The sequence below is a fragment of the Solanum pennellii genome, chromosome 6 (genome assembly GCF_001406875.1).
Source record: "Solanum pennellii chromosome 6, SPENNV200".
Lineage (NCBI taxonomy): Eukaryota > Viridiplantae > Streptophyta > Magnoliopsida > Solanales > Solanaceae > Solanum > Solanum pennellii.
This window is the reverse complement of record NC_028642.1, coordinates 60678937-60695676: the sequence shown is the minus strand read 5'-3', so window position 1 is coordinate 60695676 and position 16740 is coordinate 60678937. Positions and strand designations below refer to the sequence as shown.

Sequence of the window (16740 nt, the reverse complement as noted above, 5' to 3'; positions counted from 1 at the left end):
TGATAATGCATTGCAATCATATATTTCAACTTCTCAAAGGTTGAAGTTCATAATGCCTTGGTGAATACGAAGTATTAAACATCGTTACATTCTTATTTTGAATATCATGAATAAGAAGAAAAACTTTAATGAAATATATCTTGCTCAGTCTTCTTTAATGTATCCTCCTCTTAGTTGAGCACATAAGACATTTTCTTCATATAATGTTATTAGAATATCTCTTTTCAAAGGAGAGAATATGTGTATTGATCTCAATTAAACATATTTTTTGAAAAACACTCAATTCGCCTAATGCGCAAGATACATTAATAGTTGAGTGAGATAGATTATATTTTATACATGATACACTAATTTGATGCGCGAGATACATTAATCTGATGCATTGATACATTAATTTAATGCACAAAAATAAAAGATTTGGAAATTTATAAAATTAATAAGAAATAATTATTATAAGAGAACTTAAAAGGTGAAATTTCTGTTATTTTTTCAAAAAATAATTATATTTTCTTGATACTCAAAATTCAAAAAATAAAAATTCATTTTCAAAATAATTCACAAGTAAAAGGGAATAGAGTGAGTATATGGTTCTGTTCACCCATATATATATTTGACGAGTCATTTCTGAAGTAGTAGTAGAAAAGAAGAAAAGGAAAAAAAGTTCTGCTCATCTACTTAGTTTTATTACCCCCAAAAAAAAAATGCATGCCAGGATCAACACTGCCTACTTGGTGAATCTCTTACAAACCTCCATTGACACCAAAGCTTACAGTGCAGGCAAACTTCTTCATGCCCATATACTACGAATTGGCCTTTCTGCTGATACATTCCTCCTAAACCGTCTCATAGAATTGTATTCCAAATCTGGCCATATTCACACCGCACGACACCTGTTCGATCAAATGCTTGAACCAAATATATATTCTTGGCACTCCCTCTTGACTGCTTATTGTAAGCAAGGTCAGCTTGACAATGCCCATGAGCTATTTTCGAATATGCCTGAAAGAAACACTGTATCATGGAACACTCTCATCAGTGCATTTGCTCGAAACCATCATGAAACAAAGGCCTTGAAGGTTTATTCTCAAATGAACGCACATGGTTTCTCGCCGACCCATATCACATTCGCCAGCGTTTTAAGCGCCTGTGGCGGGTTAGCTGAATTGGAGTACGGCAGGGTGTCTCATGCTTCTGCTGTCAAGTATGGGCTTCACAAGAATGTGTATGTTGGGAATGCTTTGTTGAGCTTGTATGTAAAATGTAGCTGCCCTAGGGATGCATTGATAGCCTTTAGGGAGTTGGATGAGCCTAATGAGGTTTCCTTCACGGCAATGATGTGTGGATTGGTAGATAATCACCAAGTGGAAGAGGCATTTGAAATGTTTAGGTTAATCCAGAGGAGTGGAATTAGGATTGACTCTGTTTCATTGTCTAGTGTACTGAGAGGTTGTGCTAAACGCAGGGGTTTGAATTTTGGTTGGAACGGTGAGACTGATTGTGATCTACCTAATACACATGGGAAGCAAGTCCATTGTTTCACCATTAAACTTGGATTTCAAGGAGACCTTCACGTGTGTAACTCCTTGCTTGACATGTATGCAAAAAATGGTGACATGGAAAGTGCTGTAGTATTGTTTGGAAACCTTTCTGAAACTAGTACTGTTTCTTGGAATGTTATGATAAGTGGGTTTGGACAGAATCATGATAAAGAAAGAGCGATGGAGTACATGGAAAGGATGCGGGGTATGGGTGTTGAACCAGATGACGTTACTTACATAAATATGCTCGCGGCTTATGTTAAATCAGGGGATGTTGAAAATGGCCGCTTGATATTTGAGAGCATGGCTTGCCCTAGCTTGATTTCATGGAATGCTATTCTTTCAGGCTATTCACAGAATGAGGAGCATCTCAAGGCACTAGAGCTTTTCAGAGAAATGCAATTTCAAAATCTGCGACCTGATCGGACCACTTTGGCTATCATACTTAGTTCATGTTCTGAGATAGGGTTTCTAGAAAATGGGGTGCAGGTCCATGCTACTTCATTAAAGTGTGTGTTTCCTGGAGACATATATATAGCTAGTGGTCTTATTGGTATGTACCTAAAATGTGGTAGAGTAGAAGCGGCTGTACGTATTTTTGATGGGCTCACTCAAGCAGATATAGTGTGTTGGAATTCTCTTATTACTGGTTTATCCTATAATTCATTGGATAAAGAAGCTTTTACTTTCTTTAAGCGAATGCTACAGATGGGGATGTTACCTAATGAGTTCTCATTTGCTACTACACTGAGTTGTTGTACAAAGCTATCCTCATTATCGCAAGGGAGACAACTTCATGGGCTGATAATTAAAGATGGGTATGGTAATGATGTTGTAGTTGGAAGTACTCTGATTGACATGTATTCCAAATGTGGCGATGTAGATGAGGCCAGGGTACATTTTGACATGATGCCCTATAAGAATACAATTACATGGAACGAAATGATACATGGCTATGCACAAAATGGTTGTGGAGATGAAGCTATTTTCTTGTATGAAGACATGATTTGTTCAGGAGGAAAACCTGATGTTATAACTTTTATTGCCGCTCTAACTGCTTGTAGTCACTCTGGGCTTGTCAACCTGGGGCTTAAGATATTCAATTCAATGCAGCAACAATATGGGTTGATGCCACTTGCTGATCATTACACTTGCATGATTGATTGTTTGGGTCGCGCTGCCCGGTTTAGTGAAATAGAAGAACTCATTGATAAGATGTCATGCAAAGATGACTCTGTTGTCTGGGAGGTTTTGCTTAGTTCTTGTAGGCTCCACGGAAATGTAACTTTAGCAAGGCGGGCAGCAGAGGAGCTAATCCGTCTTAATCCTCAGAATTCCGCCCCTTATGTACTTCTAGCAAATATGTATACATCGTTAGGGAGATGGGATGATACAGAGGAAATTAGAGCTGCTATGTTGGAAAGGCAGGTAACTAAGGATCCTGGCTTTAGCTGGGGGTGAAGTTTTGAATAAGTAACAGGCTGCTTTAAATTTTGACAGACAGCTAAAGTGAAAGATGCCCCCGTTTGTTAATGGCAGGAAACTTTTGCATCTGTCTCAACTTCTTGTAGGTAGTTTATATGCTCTGTGTTAGCTGATCAAGCTCGGATTTCTCAAAAGGACCCTCCAATTTTTAGATATTATTTCAATGTACTGTTTAGTCTCCAGAAATGGCCAATGTCATAGGCGGGTCATAGATTTCTCGTGTGTAGTAGCTTCTCATTTTCCCAATCGAGGGATAAAAATTCTGGATATTCTTCTTTCTTCTACTGGCTACTGATACTCTTTACTTGTGTGTTTGTGTCATTTTTCTGGGCTAGCAGGATACAAAACTATGGCTTACTGGAACTAAGAGGCTCCAAGTCATTGTCAACTAATATGTAGCTTCCATATCCGATGGTTGTCACACGGAGAATGCACAAAGAAATTTGCTGTTACATTGCCACAAATGCTAATAGTTCATACACCAATTTCCAAAAATGGTCTAAGGTGTACATGGAAGGTATGAAGCATGTATATATAACTTCCTTTATGCAGATTGCGCCTCACTCTTGCATATCTTATGCGCCAAAGTCCTATGTAGGCATAGCAAGTTGAATCTCTACACGTAATATACTGCTTGCAGTTTGCCGGGTTAATTCAAAATACAGCCAGTTCTAGTAGAAGGAAACATATACTTTTATAACTTCCTTAAAGCTCCTCAAAGCCTTCTTCATCCCCTTCTTCCTCTATTCTCTGAAATTCTGTCCTCCAGGTTTCCATCTGTTGGGATATACCAATATGTTTAGATACTAGGGATCTCAAGAGAATGAGTATACATTAGCACAAACCTATACAGGTATAGTATATCTACCTGATCATCAGAGAAACGTAGATGCTCTGCAACAAAAAGTATGCTTGTGCTGACTTCTGACACTCTTTTTGCAGAATCTTGCCTGAGGTTTCGTGCAACTTCATCATATTCAATCATCTTAACCCAAAAACCATAGCTCATAAAGAGATCGTCAAGCCACTTCTTTATGGCAGACTGAACACAAACCAAGAATTAGATTGTCGTGACGATTCTCTAATGCTTTAATTGAACAAAGAAACTGTCTGCTCAACTTACAAGATCACCAACCTGGTCTCCAACATCCATTTCAGCCAGACAGACAGGAAGTTCTCCCAAAAAAAGACATCCCTTCATGGCTAAATTACTGACAGTGGACAAGATATCTTTAAAACTTTCCAAGTTCACGACAGGCAATCCCTACAAATGAGGTCCTATTTACTGATAAGATACTCTATACACATGAATTCCACATCAATTGTACGCTATTGACCATAATACACATACTTCCTCCGTCCCATTTTATATGGTGTGGTTTGACTTGGCACAGAGTTTTAAGAAAGAAAGACAAACTTTTGAAACTTGTGGCCTAAAATAAGTAATAGATGTTTGCATGGCTAAAAAATCATTTCATTAAGGGTAAAATGAACATTTTAAAGTAAATTGTTACTCAATATAAAATTATAATTCTTTTTGGGACTGAATAAAAACGAACCGAGTCATATAAATTGGGAATGGGGAGTAGCAAGTTCAAACCAAAATGAGAATAAAAGTGGTACTTCGAACACAAGGTGACCTTCTAGAAGTGCAAGATGATCAGTCATGATGCTGCCAATAGCAGCGACAATTTAGGAATGTGAACTACCACGCTGATGAGTGGGAAATATACATATTGTGATTGTATGTCAGTGAAGCCAGTAGCCAAGACAAATGAATCCAAAGACGGACACAAGTTTCACAACTAACGAGAAATTTGCTACAATCTGGAGCACAAAGATGGAAGCATAAACAGCCGTACTCAAGAAAGATGCTCACTGACATGCCAAAAATTTAGTCTCTGTGACATGCAGCCCAAGCTCTGTGTTTTCTTTTCTAGTTATTGTCTTTTCTGGTGGATGAAAGGTGAGTAAAAATCCTCTCTTTTGTTTGAGCTTGTATGGATGAAGAGCCAGCAGGGATAAAAACTCTAACACTGTAAGTGCCATAAATGAATTCTTACTTCATAGAAGGTCAAAAGAAATATGCAGTAACCATATATTCACCTGAAAAGCCCAAATACTTGGTCTTGTACCGCTGAATCCTTTGCTGCACAGTGTATTTTCTACGTCAAAAGACTCTGATGGGACATGAAAAGACATGCATCCTCTTGGAATCTTAGCCCCAGCATCTATGTCATCAACAGTGGTACCATAAGGATATGCTTCATGTGCTCATCAAACCAACACATAGGAATAAAGACAAAATGGTAGAAGGAAAATCTAGGAAGAAAAATATGTCACCGAACTTTCAAAAGATCAATTTTTTAACTTTGGATTTGCAAAACCACTTTTTACACCCCAAATAACGTTTAACACTTTTCAATTGAAGTTTTTGGATCAAATGTACTCTCTTTTTGTTTCTTCTTCCCTAAGAAATCCAAGAACACGTGAAGAACATAAATAACTCTCAAATTTTCAACATCTTCAATTCTTCACGCAATCATCTCAAATTTCAGCTACATCATTAATTTCTTTTTTTTTAAAAAAACAAAATTTTAAAATCATCTATAGATATAAAAAATTCACCTGTATTAAAAAAATATTCCAAAAAACGAACATCAAATGTTAGTTGATCAGTGATTTTGCAATGTAAGAACAAATGCCTAACTATCTCAGTTGCTTCCCCACATAACAACAACATGTCACCAGGATGTTGTTTCTTTTCCTTAGATTCTCATGTGTTAGTACTACCTATTTTGCTAGTAGCCAAGTAAAACATGTGACCTTAAGAGGAGGTTTGGTTTTCCAGATTTGTCCCTGTTAGAGTGGGTAAAGGTCTCACATTGGTTGGGAAATGGCCCAATGGTCTCCTTATATGGACTTGGGCAATCCTCCCCTCATGAGCTAACTTTTGGGGGTGAGTTAGTCCCAGGTGCCATATCTTAACATGGTATCAGAGCCAGGTCCATTCCCGTTTGGGCTCTCAATCTATGTTCCAGTCGAGCTTGGGCGTGAAGGGGGGGGGGTGTTAAAGTGGGTAAAAGTCCCACATTGATTGGGAAATGGACTGGTGGTCTCCTTATATGTAATTGGCAATCCTCCCCTCATGAGTTAGCTTTTGGGGTTGGGTGAAGCCGATGTGTCATATCTTAACAGTCTCCAAGGCCAATTGAGGGTTAGAGGAGCCATGTTTATGACCTTGTAACCTGAGCTCACTTTGTATCTTCCTTTGTTGTGCTCTGTCCACCGTACACATTCCTCTCCTTCCTTCGAACATTGAAATGATTCCAACCTTTTAAATAACTCAATAATCTACAAACTTCCCAGACATTTAAATTCCTTCTGCGAGATAGATCCCAACCTTGGGGAGACCACATTTCAGCCACTATTCTATCTTTATGTAGTGCTAAGTTGAAGATGTCTGGGGAGATCTCTGACAAATTTTAATTACCAAGCCATCTATCTTTCCATAATCGTGTCTTGATACCATTGTGTACTATTTTTATAGTCTATGTTGCGTGGACTCTTCATATTTGCAGGCGAACCCGTCTCGTCTCGACGCGACACTGGTGCGGGGTGCGTGTCGGATTCGGTCAATTCGATCTGGACACTTTGACCAAAGCCGAGAAAATATTTGGAAAAAAAGATCAGTTTCCGGCGACGTCTTTAGAGAGTAGACGGAGTGATTTTTATGATGAAGCTTGAGAAAATACAAAGTCTTTTTCATTCTTGAAGAATTACAGAGTTGTACAATTTTTCTCAAAAAAGAACTCCCAGAGATGAAGGGTTTCTCAAAATACAGAGTCTTTACTTTCTCAAGCTTCATTATAAAAATGTAGAGAAAAAAGGAAGTTTTCTTGAAAAAGTACCAAGGAAATACAGAGTCTTTTTTATCTTTCTTGAAGAAAATACAGAGTGTTTTCAATTTTTCTTGAAAAAGAACTCTCGAAGATGAAGGGTTTCTCGAAATAAGTGTCACTTTTGATAAAATAAATTATATTTTTTATATTTATTATATTTTCTCTCTTCTCTAACAAATATTTTTAGCGGTACTTTATGCAGTTGTTTAGTACTTGGTATGTATGGTATAATTCACTTATATATATATATCCCACTTATTTTATTAAACTAGATATATTGTTATTGATATAATTATTTTTAGAGGTACGCTAAAAATAATAAGTTTATCACAACATATCTCTCAAATTTATAATATCTTTATAACTATATTTTTACAATATTGAAAAATTTTAGCCGTATCCCCGCACTCAAATCTATACTCGGATTTGCACCCCCGAATCTTAAAATTTGGATTTTGCCGAATCCGACTCTCAGATCCACAGCCCTCTAGGATACCCACACCCGAGTCCGAGCAACTTAGGTTATAGTACTATGATTCCTTAAGAAAGGCCACCAGTTCCTAATTAATCTCCAAACAGTAACACCATAGGGATTGGTTGCTTCCTTGGTGACCCACGAATCCATCTCTCCATACTTCAGTTTAATCACCTTGCTCCACAATGAGTGTGGTTCATGAGCATATCTCCACAACCTTTTCAACTTTAGAGCCTTAATTTGGTTCTTCAAATTGTTGATGCCTAATCATCCTTGTTTTTTTCCCTGATCAGAACTTTCCATTTTATCAGATGGTATCCCTTTCTTTTCTTGTTTCTTTGCCCGAAAAAATTCCTTCTTAGTTTATCCAATCTTTGTGCTAATCCTACAGGCATGGGGAACAAATTTACCATGTACGTAGGAAAAGCCATCTAAGAATGCATTTATCAAAGTGAGCCTTGCTCTCCCTCTGACCAACCAAATTTCCTTGGACTGTGATTTTGCTCCCAATGGCATCATCCCCAGATAGATAGCAGGTAGTGCTCCCACCTCGCCTTCTAGCGCCCAAAAGCTCCATATTAGAGACCAAGTTTATAGGATATAAATGGTTCTTCCTAGTTGATGTGAAGACCTGACATACCTTCAAAAAGCACCCGAATGACCCTGAGGTACCTTAGTTGTTCCTCATCTGCAGCACAAAAAATCAAAGTGTCATCTGCATATTGGAGATTCCCTCCAAACTCCTCTCATTGTTTGTAGACACTTAAAATCATGTCATCCACCTATTTGTTTTAGCTGTCTTGATCATGTTATTAAGTCCCTCCATGGCAAAAAATAAAAATGATGGGGATCCCCTTGTCTGAGTTCACTTTAGCTACAAAAAAACCTTCAAGAACACCATTAATGAGGATAAAAAACTTTACTACTCAAATGCAAAAATCCCAAAATATATCCAATCCACTTTTCTCCAAATCCCATTTTCCTGAGTATATTGAGAAGGAACCCCAGTACATGATCATAAGCTTTCTCATTGTCCAATTTGCATATGCCTGGTTTCTTTTGATCCACTCTAGAGTCTATTGCTTCATTTTCTATTAACATTGCATCTATTATTTGTCCTCCTTTGATGAAATTCATCTGTTGGGAGTCTACCAGCTTGTACATCACGCTTTTGATTCATTCTGTTAAGACTTTAGACAACAACTTAGAGAAACTGCCTATCAAGCATATTGGTCTAAGTCTTTAAGTTCCTTTGCTCCTTTCTTCTTTGGGATCAAGGCAATATATGTGGCATTGAAACACTTCTCAAATATTTCCTACTCATAGAAATTATGGAAGGCCTCCGTGATGTCCTGTTTAAGAATTTCCCAACATTTGATGAAAAACCCCATAGTGTAACCATCATGTCCAGGGGCTTTACCAGTGGCACATAACTTCAAGCATTTATAAACTTCATGCACCTCAAATTTGGCATGTAGTTGTGATCTTTCTTCTTCTAATATTGAAGGACTATTCACTTAATTTTCATCAGGTCTCAATCATGCTGAGTTATTGAATTCGCGCTCAAAAAATATCGAGTTTTGGTATCTACCTCGGTGGAAAACTACTCTTGAAATTGGAGGTGATTTCGTGAAGAATCAAAGAAGTTTGAAATTTAAGAATTGTTCATATTCTTTATGTGTTCTTGGTGTTCTTAAGGAAGAAGAAGCAAAAGGTGTTCATTTGATGCAAAAACTCAAATTGGTAAGTGTTAAAAGTTGTTTGGGATGTAAACAATGGTTTTGCAAAAGCTAAGTTGAAAAAAAAGGCATGAATGAACCTTTTCTTTAACACCTATAGCAGCATGTATTAGCTAAAACTTTGAAAGTTCGATGGCATATATGAGTCTTTTCATCAAAAAGAAAGAAATTCTTTTACAAGATCTGAAATTTCATTTTTACAAGACTAGGTTTAGACTTTTTAGGAGAAACCAAGGAAGTTACTACAGGGTGTTATGGTTTGACTAGTGCCAAGACTGTTGAATTTGCAAGGTAAAGTAACTCCTGAGTCTTCTCCCTTGTAACAGATATACAAAAGCTCCTTTAAGGTACCTTTTATTTCCTATACAGAAGGTATTAGGTTTAAGTGACAGGAAAGAACCGTTTAGTTCAGATACAAGAGCTTGAAAGAATGGGACAAAGATGGAAGCACACATCCAACATAAGGACATAGTTTCTACAAAAATGGGAAAAAAGAAAGGGATCTGCTGATTTACTTAGTTGCTGGATCAGAAGAGGGGGAAACAAGAACCAAAAGAATTGGTGCAGAGTCATCCAGCATGCATATGGTGGACATTTTGGAAAGAAAGAAATAGGAGATGTTTTGAGGATAGATTTAATTTCATATGAAAAGTTAATGGTAACTGTATTCTATCCTCATATTTTTTGTGTAAAGAGGAATATATAGAAGAAGTAGACCAGATAATTGATGTTTTAGCTCTTTTTAATTACTTTTGCTCCTTTGTGTCTCTTTTTTGGAGGTCTCCAGCATTGAGGAATATAACATTACCATTTTTTTTTTTAAAAAAGGATCTCTTAATGCATTCAGCTGGAGGAAAGAACAGAATAAATTAGAGCTTCATGATAAAAATTTCATTTATTTGCAACTGCAGACACAATTTTAAGACTTTGAAAACATCCTTAGGCCACCAAAAGATGGTTGCTTTGAATGGAAAATGGAGGAAACCATTGTCTGTTTGATTTGACTAAAAGCTATTGTTTCCCAGATTCTACCTAAACAACAACCCCCGCCCCAATAAGAAAGAGTGAAGAATAAATTCTGTAGCTGGAATAATCGCATGATCAGCAATTTCAACGAATATGAACATATATAGTTAATATAAAACAGTAAAATCATATCTCATAAATAGAGAAAAATCAGAAGGAGCATGGTGAAATAACACACACAAAAAGTTTTTGTGAGAAGGATGTTAAAAAAAACCTTGAAGCTTCTGAAGTGCTCCTCTAAATACTTTGTCGGGGCATATGTCAAATACTAAAGTTGATTTTGGCCAATTGAGCCTGTAAGGTCGCGTATCCAGTCCATCTGTTAACAAAACAACCTGCAGCATGTGTGTGTGTGGTCAAAACCAATTAATTAGATCCTTGTTAATATTGGTCTCATACCTGTTTCAGTCCATCAGTAGATTGCATTGTTTCAAGCAACTTGTCATCAATAAACTTAGTTGCAAGACAGTATGGATGCAGCTGTTGATCCATGTCTTCGAGACTATTACAAGGAAGAAGGCAGCCGACATAAGGGTCAATAAAGAGAGGATCTGCAAAAGCAAAAATTAAGTCTTGAACCTAACAACTCAATCGAATTTGCTGCAGTGATTTTTTTCAATTTCAACAACCCGCCATCAAAGCTAAGAAAATTGAAGAATGGATTTGCCTGGAGATTGAGACTCCCGGAAACGAAGTGAAGCTCGTTCAATGGCGGCGTGGAAGAAAGGGTCATTTTCTTGTTGAACCTTGAAGCTTGCTCGAGCTCTAATGCTGAAATATGTGCTCTGTGTTGAAAAGGGGAAAAAATGAACTGTGCCTCGAAACACTTCCATTCTACAATGAATCCGAAGTTTTTTTTTTTCTTTTGGTTTTTCAATTGAACCAATTATAAAGCCATTCCCAAAAAGTTATAAAGTTTAAATGAAATAGAGATCAACAATAACTCTATAAATAACATTTTATAGATATTGTATTAATTTAAAGTAATATTTCATGAGTTTTATTAATAATCAATGTAAATGAATGTTAACTTTAAAGTCAATTATCCTTTCTTCAATTCTAAAAATATAAGAATATTTATTTAAAAAAAGTTTCATACCTTCTTGTACATAAATCCATATTATTTTATTTTAATTCATAAAATAAGATTAAAAATATTATTTTTCCTTCTCAAACGTCTAAAAAATACCACGATTGAACTCTAGCAAACCAAATCAAAGCCTTTGCAATATCCAAATCGAAGAAGATACTAACATTTGAAGACGATGTTTAACAAGCTTCATATATTGGAGCATTACGTACTAATATATATATTAAGTAAAAATAAATAATTATATATCATCAAAATTATTTTCCTCAAGTACTTGAGGTCATGGAATATACAATCTTAGAATAGAACGATTTACCTTATTAGAATAATTGTACGTCATATTTCGCTAAACTTCAAACTCACTCAACGTCAATAAATCACACAAATTTTTTTAAAATGAAAAAAAAGCAGAATATTAAAAAAAAATTGTGATTGAAAAATGGTAAAAGTTTCTCTATTTATAATCAACAAAGGGTAGTATGAACAAATATATTTTTGTATCTTTGTAATAGCCTTTTCGAGAAGTCATAACCTTTTGAAAAAGGCACAACTTATAATACAAGTTTAATACATATTACAAAGATAAATTTATTATTCAAATATAATACAAGTTTTAATGATGGATAATACATTTATCACACATTTTAATACACTTATAATACAATGTGATAATTTTTTACTAAACAAACATAGTATAATTCAAAAACAATTATAATTCAAAATATATTGCATATATAATTCACTTTTAATACATATTACAAATTTATCACAATATTACTATAAATGATAATAAATAAAAAATATCGCTAAAATAGTAATAATTTTTAAAAATATATTTATTCATGTAATTTTTCCTTTAATATGTGTTAGTGTTACATAAAGGTCACCTCAAGGCTGAAAGGGTGATGGAGGTGGATATCGCCGACGACGTCCCATGTTCTTCCATCGCCGTCGATTCCGTTATTCGAATGGGCACCGTAATCTTCTCCTCATACTCCTCTTCAGTCTTCTCTCTATGAAACCCAAATGTTCTTAAACTTGTTATTACTGTAGGCTGGCTTGATCTGGGGCTCCTGTTCTGGTCCTTACGACGCCAACAAATTAGGTACTAGTTTTATTTATTTTTTTGCGTAGAGTTCGCAACTGTTGATAGAAAGATCAAAATTTTGTATCTATTTATTATTCTGATGATATGCGAACAGGTCTTTCTGGCATTCATAGAGCTTCTTTTATTGTAAGTTGCTCATTGCAATCCCTTTCCAATGTCTTTTTTTTCTTTTCTCTTTGGTTTAATTCGATGGTTTTGTGTGCAGGCTAAGTCAGTTGGTCGGCTTGGCTTTCAGTGGGGTAATCACATTAACTTTCCCAATCTAATTTTGACTTAACCAAGTATTTTCCCTATTCCTTAACTTATCTCCCTCTATATTAATCTAGATTTAAGTTATATACATGTAAAGAACAGTGGTGTCAATTGCAGTAGTGTTTATATTAAGCATGAATTTTGATGATCTATCAAATAATCTGCTACAACTGATTAATCATACTACTAAAATAAGATGGTAAATGGCATGCTATACAAGTAACATGCTATTACACTGCTATATAGACCAATCTGTATAGCATTGTGTTTTTGGTGGACCACATTCCGATGTTTGATATTAAGTCAATTATTTGTTACTTGGAGCCTATCTTGCTCAAACTCTTCAAAAATGTTAGCCGGTGTTGTTGATTGTCCAAAAGTAGTGTATTTTTGGAGAATCCTACACGGTGCGGCAATGAAAGTGAAGAGTCTGTGCAACATAGGTTGGAGTCAATTTAATCATTGACCAGTGGTTAAGATTAAAAGCTGTATTTATGATGTATCATAATAACATCCATATCTGAACGCACCACACAATGTGAACCATAACCTAATAAACCGTGGAGAAATAAGCTAGTTTATATAACCAAGAAGTGGCAATGTTAAAAGTCAAATTGCTAGTTATCTGAACCTGTGTGATGGTACAAAACAGCTTAATAAGGAATGTAATTAAGATAATGAGCAGGATTACAATCAAAGACTATGCAACACTAGGCTACTTTCATAAAAGTCTGTTTAGAACGTACTATCTCAGTTTCTTTATGCTTATTGTTATGATGTTATGTAAAATTAAGCTTGTTTTATTGCAGAGGCATATCAAATGCTCATAGTCAAACTTGGTTGTCTCCAACTATTTTTTTTTTCTAGTTTTTCACCAACCCTTATTGTTTTTTATTTTTGCTCTTTTCACTAATTTTTCTCTTGTATAATGTCATGGTTGTATAGATACGTCATTATGATCTGATGAGCATTCATTCTTCTTTTATAGGAATGTTTGCTGCTATATTTTCTTCCACTCGGTGTGGGTTTCAGAGATATAGAAGACGAAATGATTGGGTCAGTTTGTTAACACGTGCCCTCTCAAATCTCCAACATTAATTTGGACCCTCCTTTATTGACCCGCTTTTGTCTAAACATGTAAAACACGTTATTGTTTAACTAAGAATATGCATATCCAAACGTTGCTTCCAATACTTTTTGCATATTTGTTATTTACCATATCAAGTTGTTTGTTGGGGGCTTGGGGCTAAACAGTTGGTAGGCATAATTAATTAGCACCCCGAGGTCTACTTTTATGCATTTTGATGGGTAAGTAGGAATTTATGTTCTCCTCCATTGTCAGATTATAGTTTCATGCAATAAATATGAAATTGGAATAATTTCCTTTTAATTCTTTTTTCAATGTGTAGTACAGATTTTGAGAGACTACAGTTATTAGTTACTGTTTCTTCTCGTTAGGAAGCCAATATGACAACATGTTAAGTAATAATTTGCAGAAATTCGTAGATATGTCCAAATGTAATAGCAATAATTGCAGGAAATTCATTGGACAGTCATCAGGAATAACCCAAGCTCATTTGGATGTCTGTGAAGAAGTACTGTGGTCAACTGATACAATAAAGTGATATCTTAGTACTTTATATGGGTGTGCAAGATATTATGATCTCTGAACTTTTTTCTATATACGTGACCAATTGAAGGTAATGTTTTGCAGCCAGCCAATGTAAGAACAGCAGACATAAACCTTGTTTGCCACATGAAATCAACATTTACTATAAACAGAAATCATGAAAATAGCATATTCTTCTGGGAGTGCTAACTAAAGACTAATTAACATACACTGATCCAATAAAAGAATCTACATTTGCTTGGATGACACAATGTTTATAAGCTTTTCTCCTAGTACCTTTTTCACTTTATTACTACTTGAGTTTGTGTTGTTGTAAGCCACGGTTATTAACTTATTACTATCCACAAAAGTTATAAGATCCCATTTACTTTTGCAGGTTAATGTTTTGACTGCTGGTGTTGTAGCAGGGGCTGCTTTTGGTGCAGGTACCCGAAACTGGAAGCAGGTTGCTGGAGCAACAGGTCTCGTGTGTCTCTTATGTCATGTTGCTGAGGACTCCCGATAAACTTTGGCTTTGATTTGTTGAGAAGGAACTAAAATAGTCTGCAGTAGGGAATTGGACACACTCCAAACTGCTAATAATTTCATGTTGACTAAGGAGCGTGGCATAGCAGCATGCTTCACCGAATGGGAGACATAATTCAGTTAATTGAAGTTGATACAAGATTTATGATGTTGATTTGTTGGCCATTAGTTTATCTGTTGGGGGAAATAAACCTAACATATGAATTACGAGGCGTTTTCTCTAGTGCACAGTTGCTTGGTGTTGATTATAGGTTGATTGGTTGAACTACAGTTGCGTTGTTGGGAGTAAATTCTAGATATTGTGGAATCTCTTTTAAAAACTTTTACTCCTAATCTCAATTTCTGGAATGATTGTCTAATTTCTTTAGCTGAGTTTTGCTGACACGAGACTAACAATCGTCTTTGTTCTCTAGTGTTGTGATAAACTTAAAAATATGTTGTATGCGCATGAAGAGAAAAAGTAGTTAACAGAGAAGTGAAAAGGAAGGAAGCAAAGTAGAAAACTTGGAGTTACATGAATGAAGAGGCTCTCAAATTAGATTTCGAGGCCAATAACATATTCTCGAAATCCCTTAAAAATAACACTACTAATCTGCATTTTTAAACATTGAAATATACTAGTACTCCAATTGTTATTGAATCATCAATTTCGCAAAATAATTTTGTTTCTTTGAAAGGTTTTTCTATTTGGCTTATGACAAGGACAAAGATGGATATGATCCGCTAACAAATAAAACTACTGATAGGAGCTTTTTGTTTCTGGTTTACTAATTTTCTTTTGAGACGGCCCCAAGCTATTATGTTTTGTTACAAAAATTCATGTGTAGACTAGTGAAAATTGCTAGCTACTCCAATTTCCAAATCTACTCTTCTTCTCAACCTCAACATGATTTTATTTATTTATTATACACACTCCACAGCAGAACTTCTATTTATTATTGGAATTATATAAATACACAGCATCAACCAAATCTCAAGCCTTGATCTTTGGGCGCTTCACAATCATCACACTGCAGTGGGCGTGGTGAGCACAGTAGTCACTTACACTGCCCAAAACAGCCCTGCAGGAAAAAAGGAGAGTGCAAGATTTCAAGACCTTTGTAATATTATTTTAAATAAAAATGGAATGGTTACAGTAATATTGATTCCCAAGATAGAAATCTACCTCTTCAGAACTCCATAACCATGACTACCAACAACTAACATAGAGGCATGATGCTTCTCTACTGCATCACACAAGACACTCCTAGCATCACCTTCCGCAATCTCAACTACAACATCGTTTACCTGAAAACAAACAACTTACAAGTGATAAGATCGCTAATCACTTAGTATTTCTTCAAGAATGGAAAAGAATATATATGTATCAAACAAATTTGAATACCGATTTAGCAGAACAAATCTTCTTAGCTTTTTCGGCTATCCTTGAAGAGATCTTCCTCAAATCAGCCTCCACATAGGGCAAAACATCGGCACCCCCTGCAAATTCAATTCATTTTCTCAGCAGCTGACCTGATTGCATACAATACATACATACATACATACCAGGACCAGCGAGGCCGATGGCAGAAGTAGCAGTAGGTTTGGTGTGAACGATAAGGAGTTTGAAAGGAGGCGGTGAAGATCTAAACAAGTGTTCCAAAGTCCACTCTAATGCATAAAAACTGTATTCGCTGTCATCCAGCCCCACCACCATCACCGGTTTTTCCCCCATTACGATTACACTTTGGATCTTCTAGTCTGTCTTATTAGCAGCCAGAAGGTTCTAGTTGTACAAATTTGTATTTTCCGTCTCTGCTTGTTCAACAATCAATCAATTACCTTTATGTCCTATTATATTTGTTCACTCACACTGTTCTGTTTTAGGTAGGTAATCAAGACTCTATGATTAAACAGAACATATGATAGATGGGTTGAGGTGTGCCACCAACTCTTTTTGTGGTGACAGCCGACCCAAACTTAAATGGGCA

At 35.8% G+C, this 16740-nt stretch overlaps 4 protein-coding genes across 8 annotated transcripts; 2 read left to right on the top strand and 2 right to left on the bottom strand.

Annotated features, from left to right (window-relative positions):
* Window positions 1–535: 535 nt before the first annotated feature.
* On the top strand, window positions 536–3484 carry LOC107023829 (pentatricopeptide repeat-containing protein At4g20770). Its single transcript, XM_015224641.2, has 2 exons — window positions 536–2966; window positions 3362–3484. Exons 1-2 carry the CDS (start codon window positions 702–704, stop codon window positions 3413–3415), a joined length of 2319 nt encoding a protein of 772 aa, XP_015080127.1. The 5' UTR covers window positions 536–701; the 3' UTR covers window positions 3416–3484.
* LOC107023830 (putative S-adenosyl-L-methionine-dependent methyltransferase MSMEG_1480/MSMEI_1444) lies at window positions 3456–11074 on the bottom strand. 3 transcript variants are annotated; one of them, XM_015224642.2, is made up of 7 exons: window positions 10833–11074; window positions 10565–10716; window positions 10380–10500; window positions 5130–5254; window positions 4147–4287; window positions 3892–4065; window positions 3456–3800 (listed from the first exon to the last, which is right to left on the bottom strand). In XM_015224642.2, exons 1-7 carry the CDS (start codon window positions 10996–10998, stop codon window positions 3729–3731), a joined length of 951 nt encoding a protein of 316 aa, XP_015080128.1. In that variant the 5' UTR covers window positions 10999–11074; the 3' UTR covers window positions 3456–3728. The 3 variants fall into 3 exon arrangements, with proteins under 3 accessions (XP_015080128.1, XP_015080129.1, XP_027773632.1); XM_015224643.2 differs by having other exon boundaries at window positions 4159–4287; XM_027917831.1 differs by lacking the exon at window positions 4147–4287.
* Window positions 11075–12105: 1031 nt separating this feature from the next.
* On the top strand, window positions 12106–15137 carry LOC107021635 (outer envelope pore protein 16-4, chloroplastic). 3 transcript variants are annotated; one of them, XR_003578957.1, is made up of 7 exons: window positions 12106–12232; window positions 12309–12360; window positions 12458–12489; window positions 12569–12602; window positions 13604–13671; window positions 14169–14315; window positions 14622–14758. XR_003578957.1 is itself a non-coding variant. In XM_015222332.2 (6 exons), exons 1-6 carry the CDS (start codon window positions 12161–12163, stop codon window positions 14748–14750), a joined length of 387 nt encoding a protein of 128 aa, XP_015077818.1. In that variant the 5' UTR covers window positions 12106–12160; the 3' UTR covers window positions 14751–15137. The 3 variants fall into 3 exon arrangements, 1 of the variants encoding a protein (XP_015077818.1); XR_003578958.1 differs by having other exon boundaries at window positions 14153–14315; XM_015222332.2 differs by lacking the exon at window positions 14169–14315 and having other exon boundaries at window positions 14622–15137.
* Window positions 15138–15402: 265 nt separating this feature from the next.
* LOC107023154 (universal stress protein PHOS34-like) lies at window positions 15403–16721 on the bottom strand. The gene is made up of 4 exons (XM_015223741.2): window positions 16316–16721; window positions 16155–16249; window positions 15936–16057; window positions 15403–15831 (listed from the first exon to the last, which is right to left on the bottom strand). The coding sequence occupies exons 1-4, from the start codon at window positions 16482–16484 to the stop codon at window positions 15744–15746; spliced, it is 474 nt and encodes a 157-aa protein (XP_015079227.1). The 5' UTR covers window positions 16485–16721; the 3' UTR covers window positions 15403–15743.
* Between the last annotated feature and the right edge of the window lie 19 nt (window positions 16722–16740).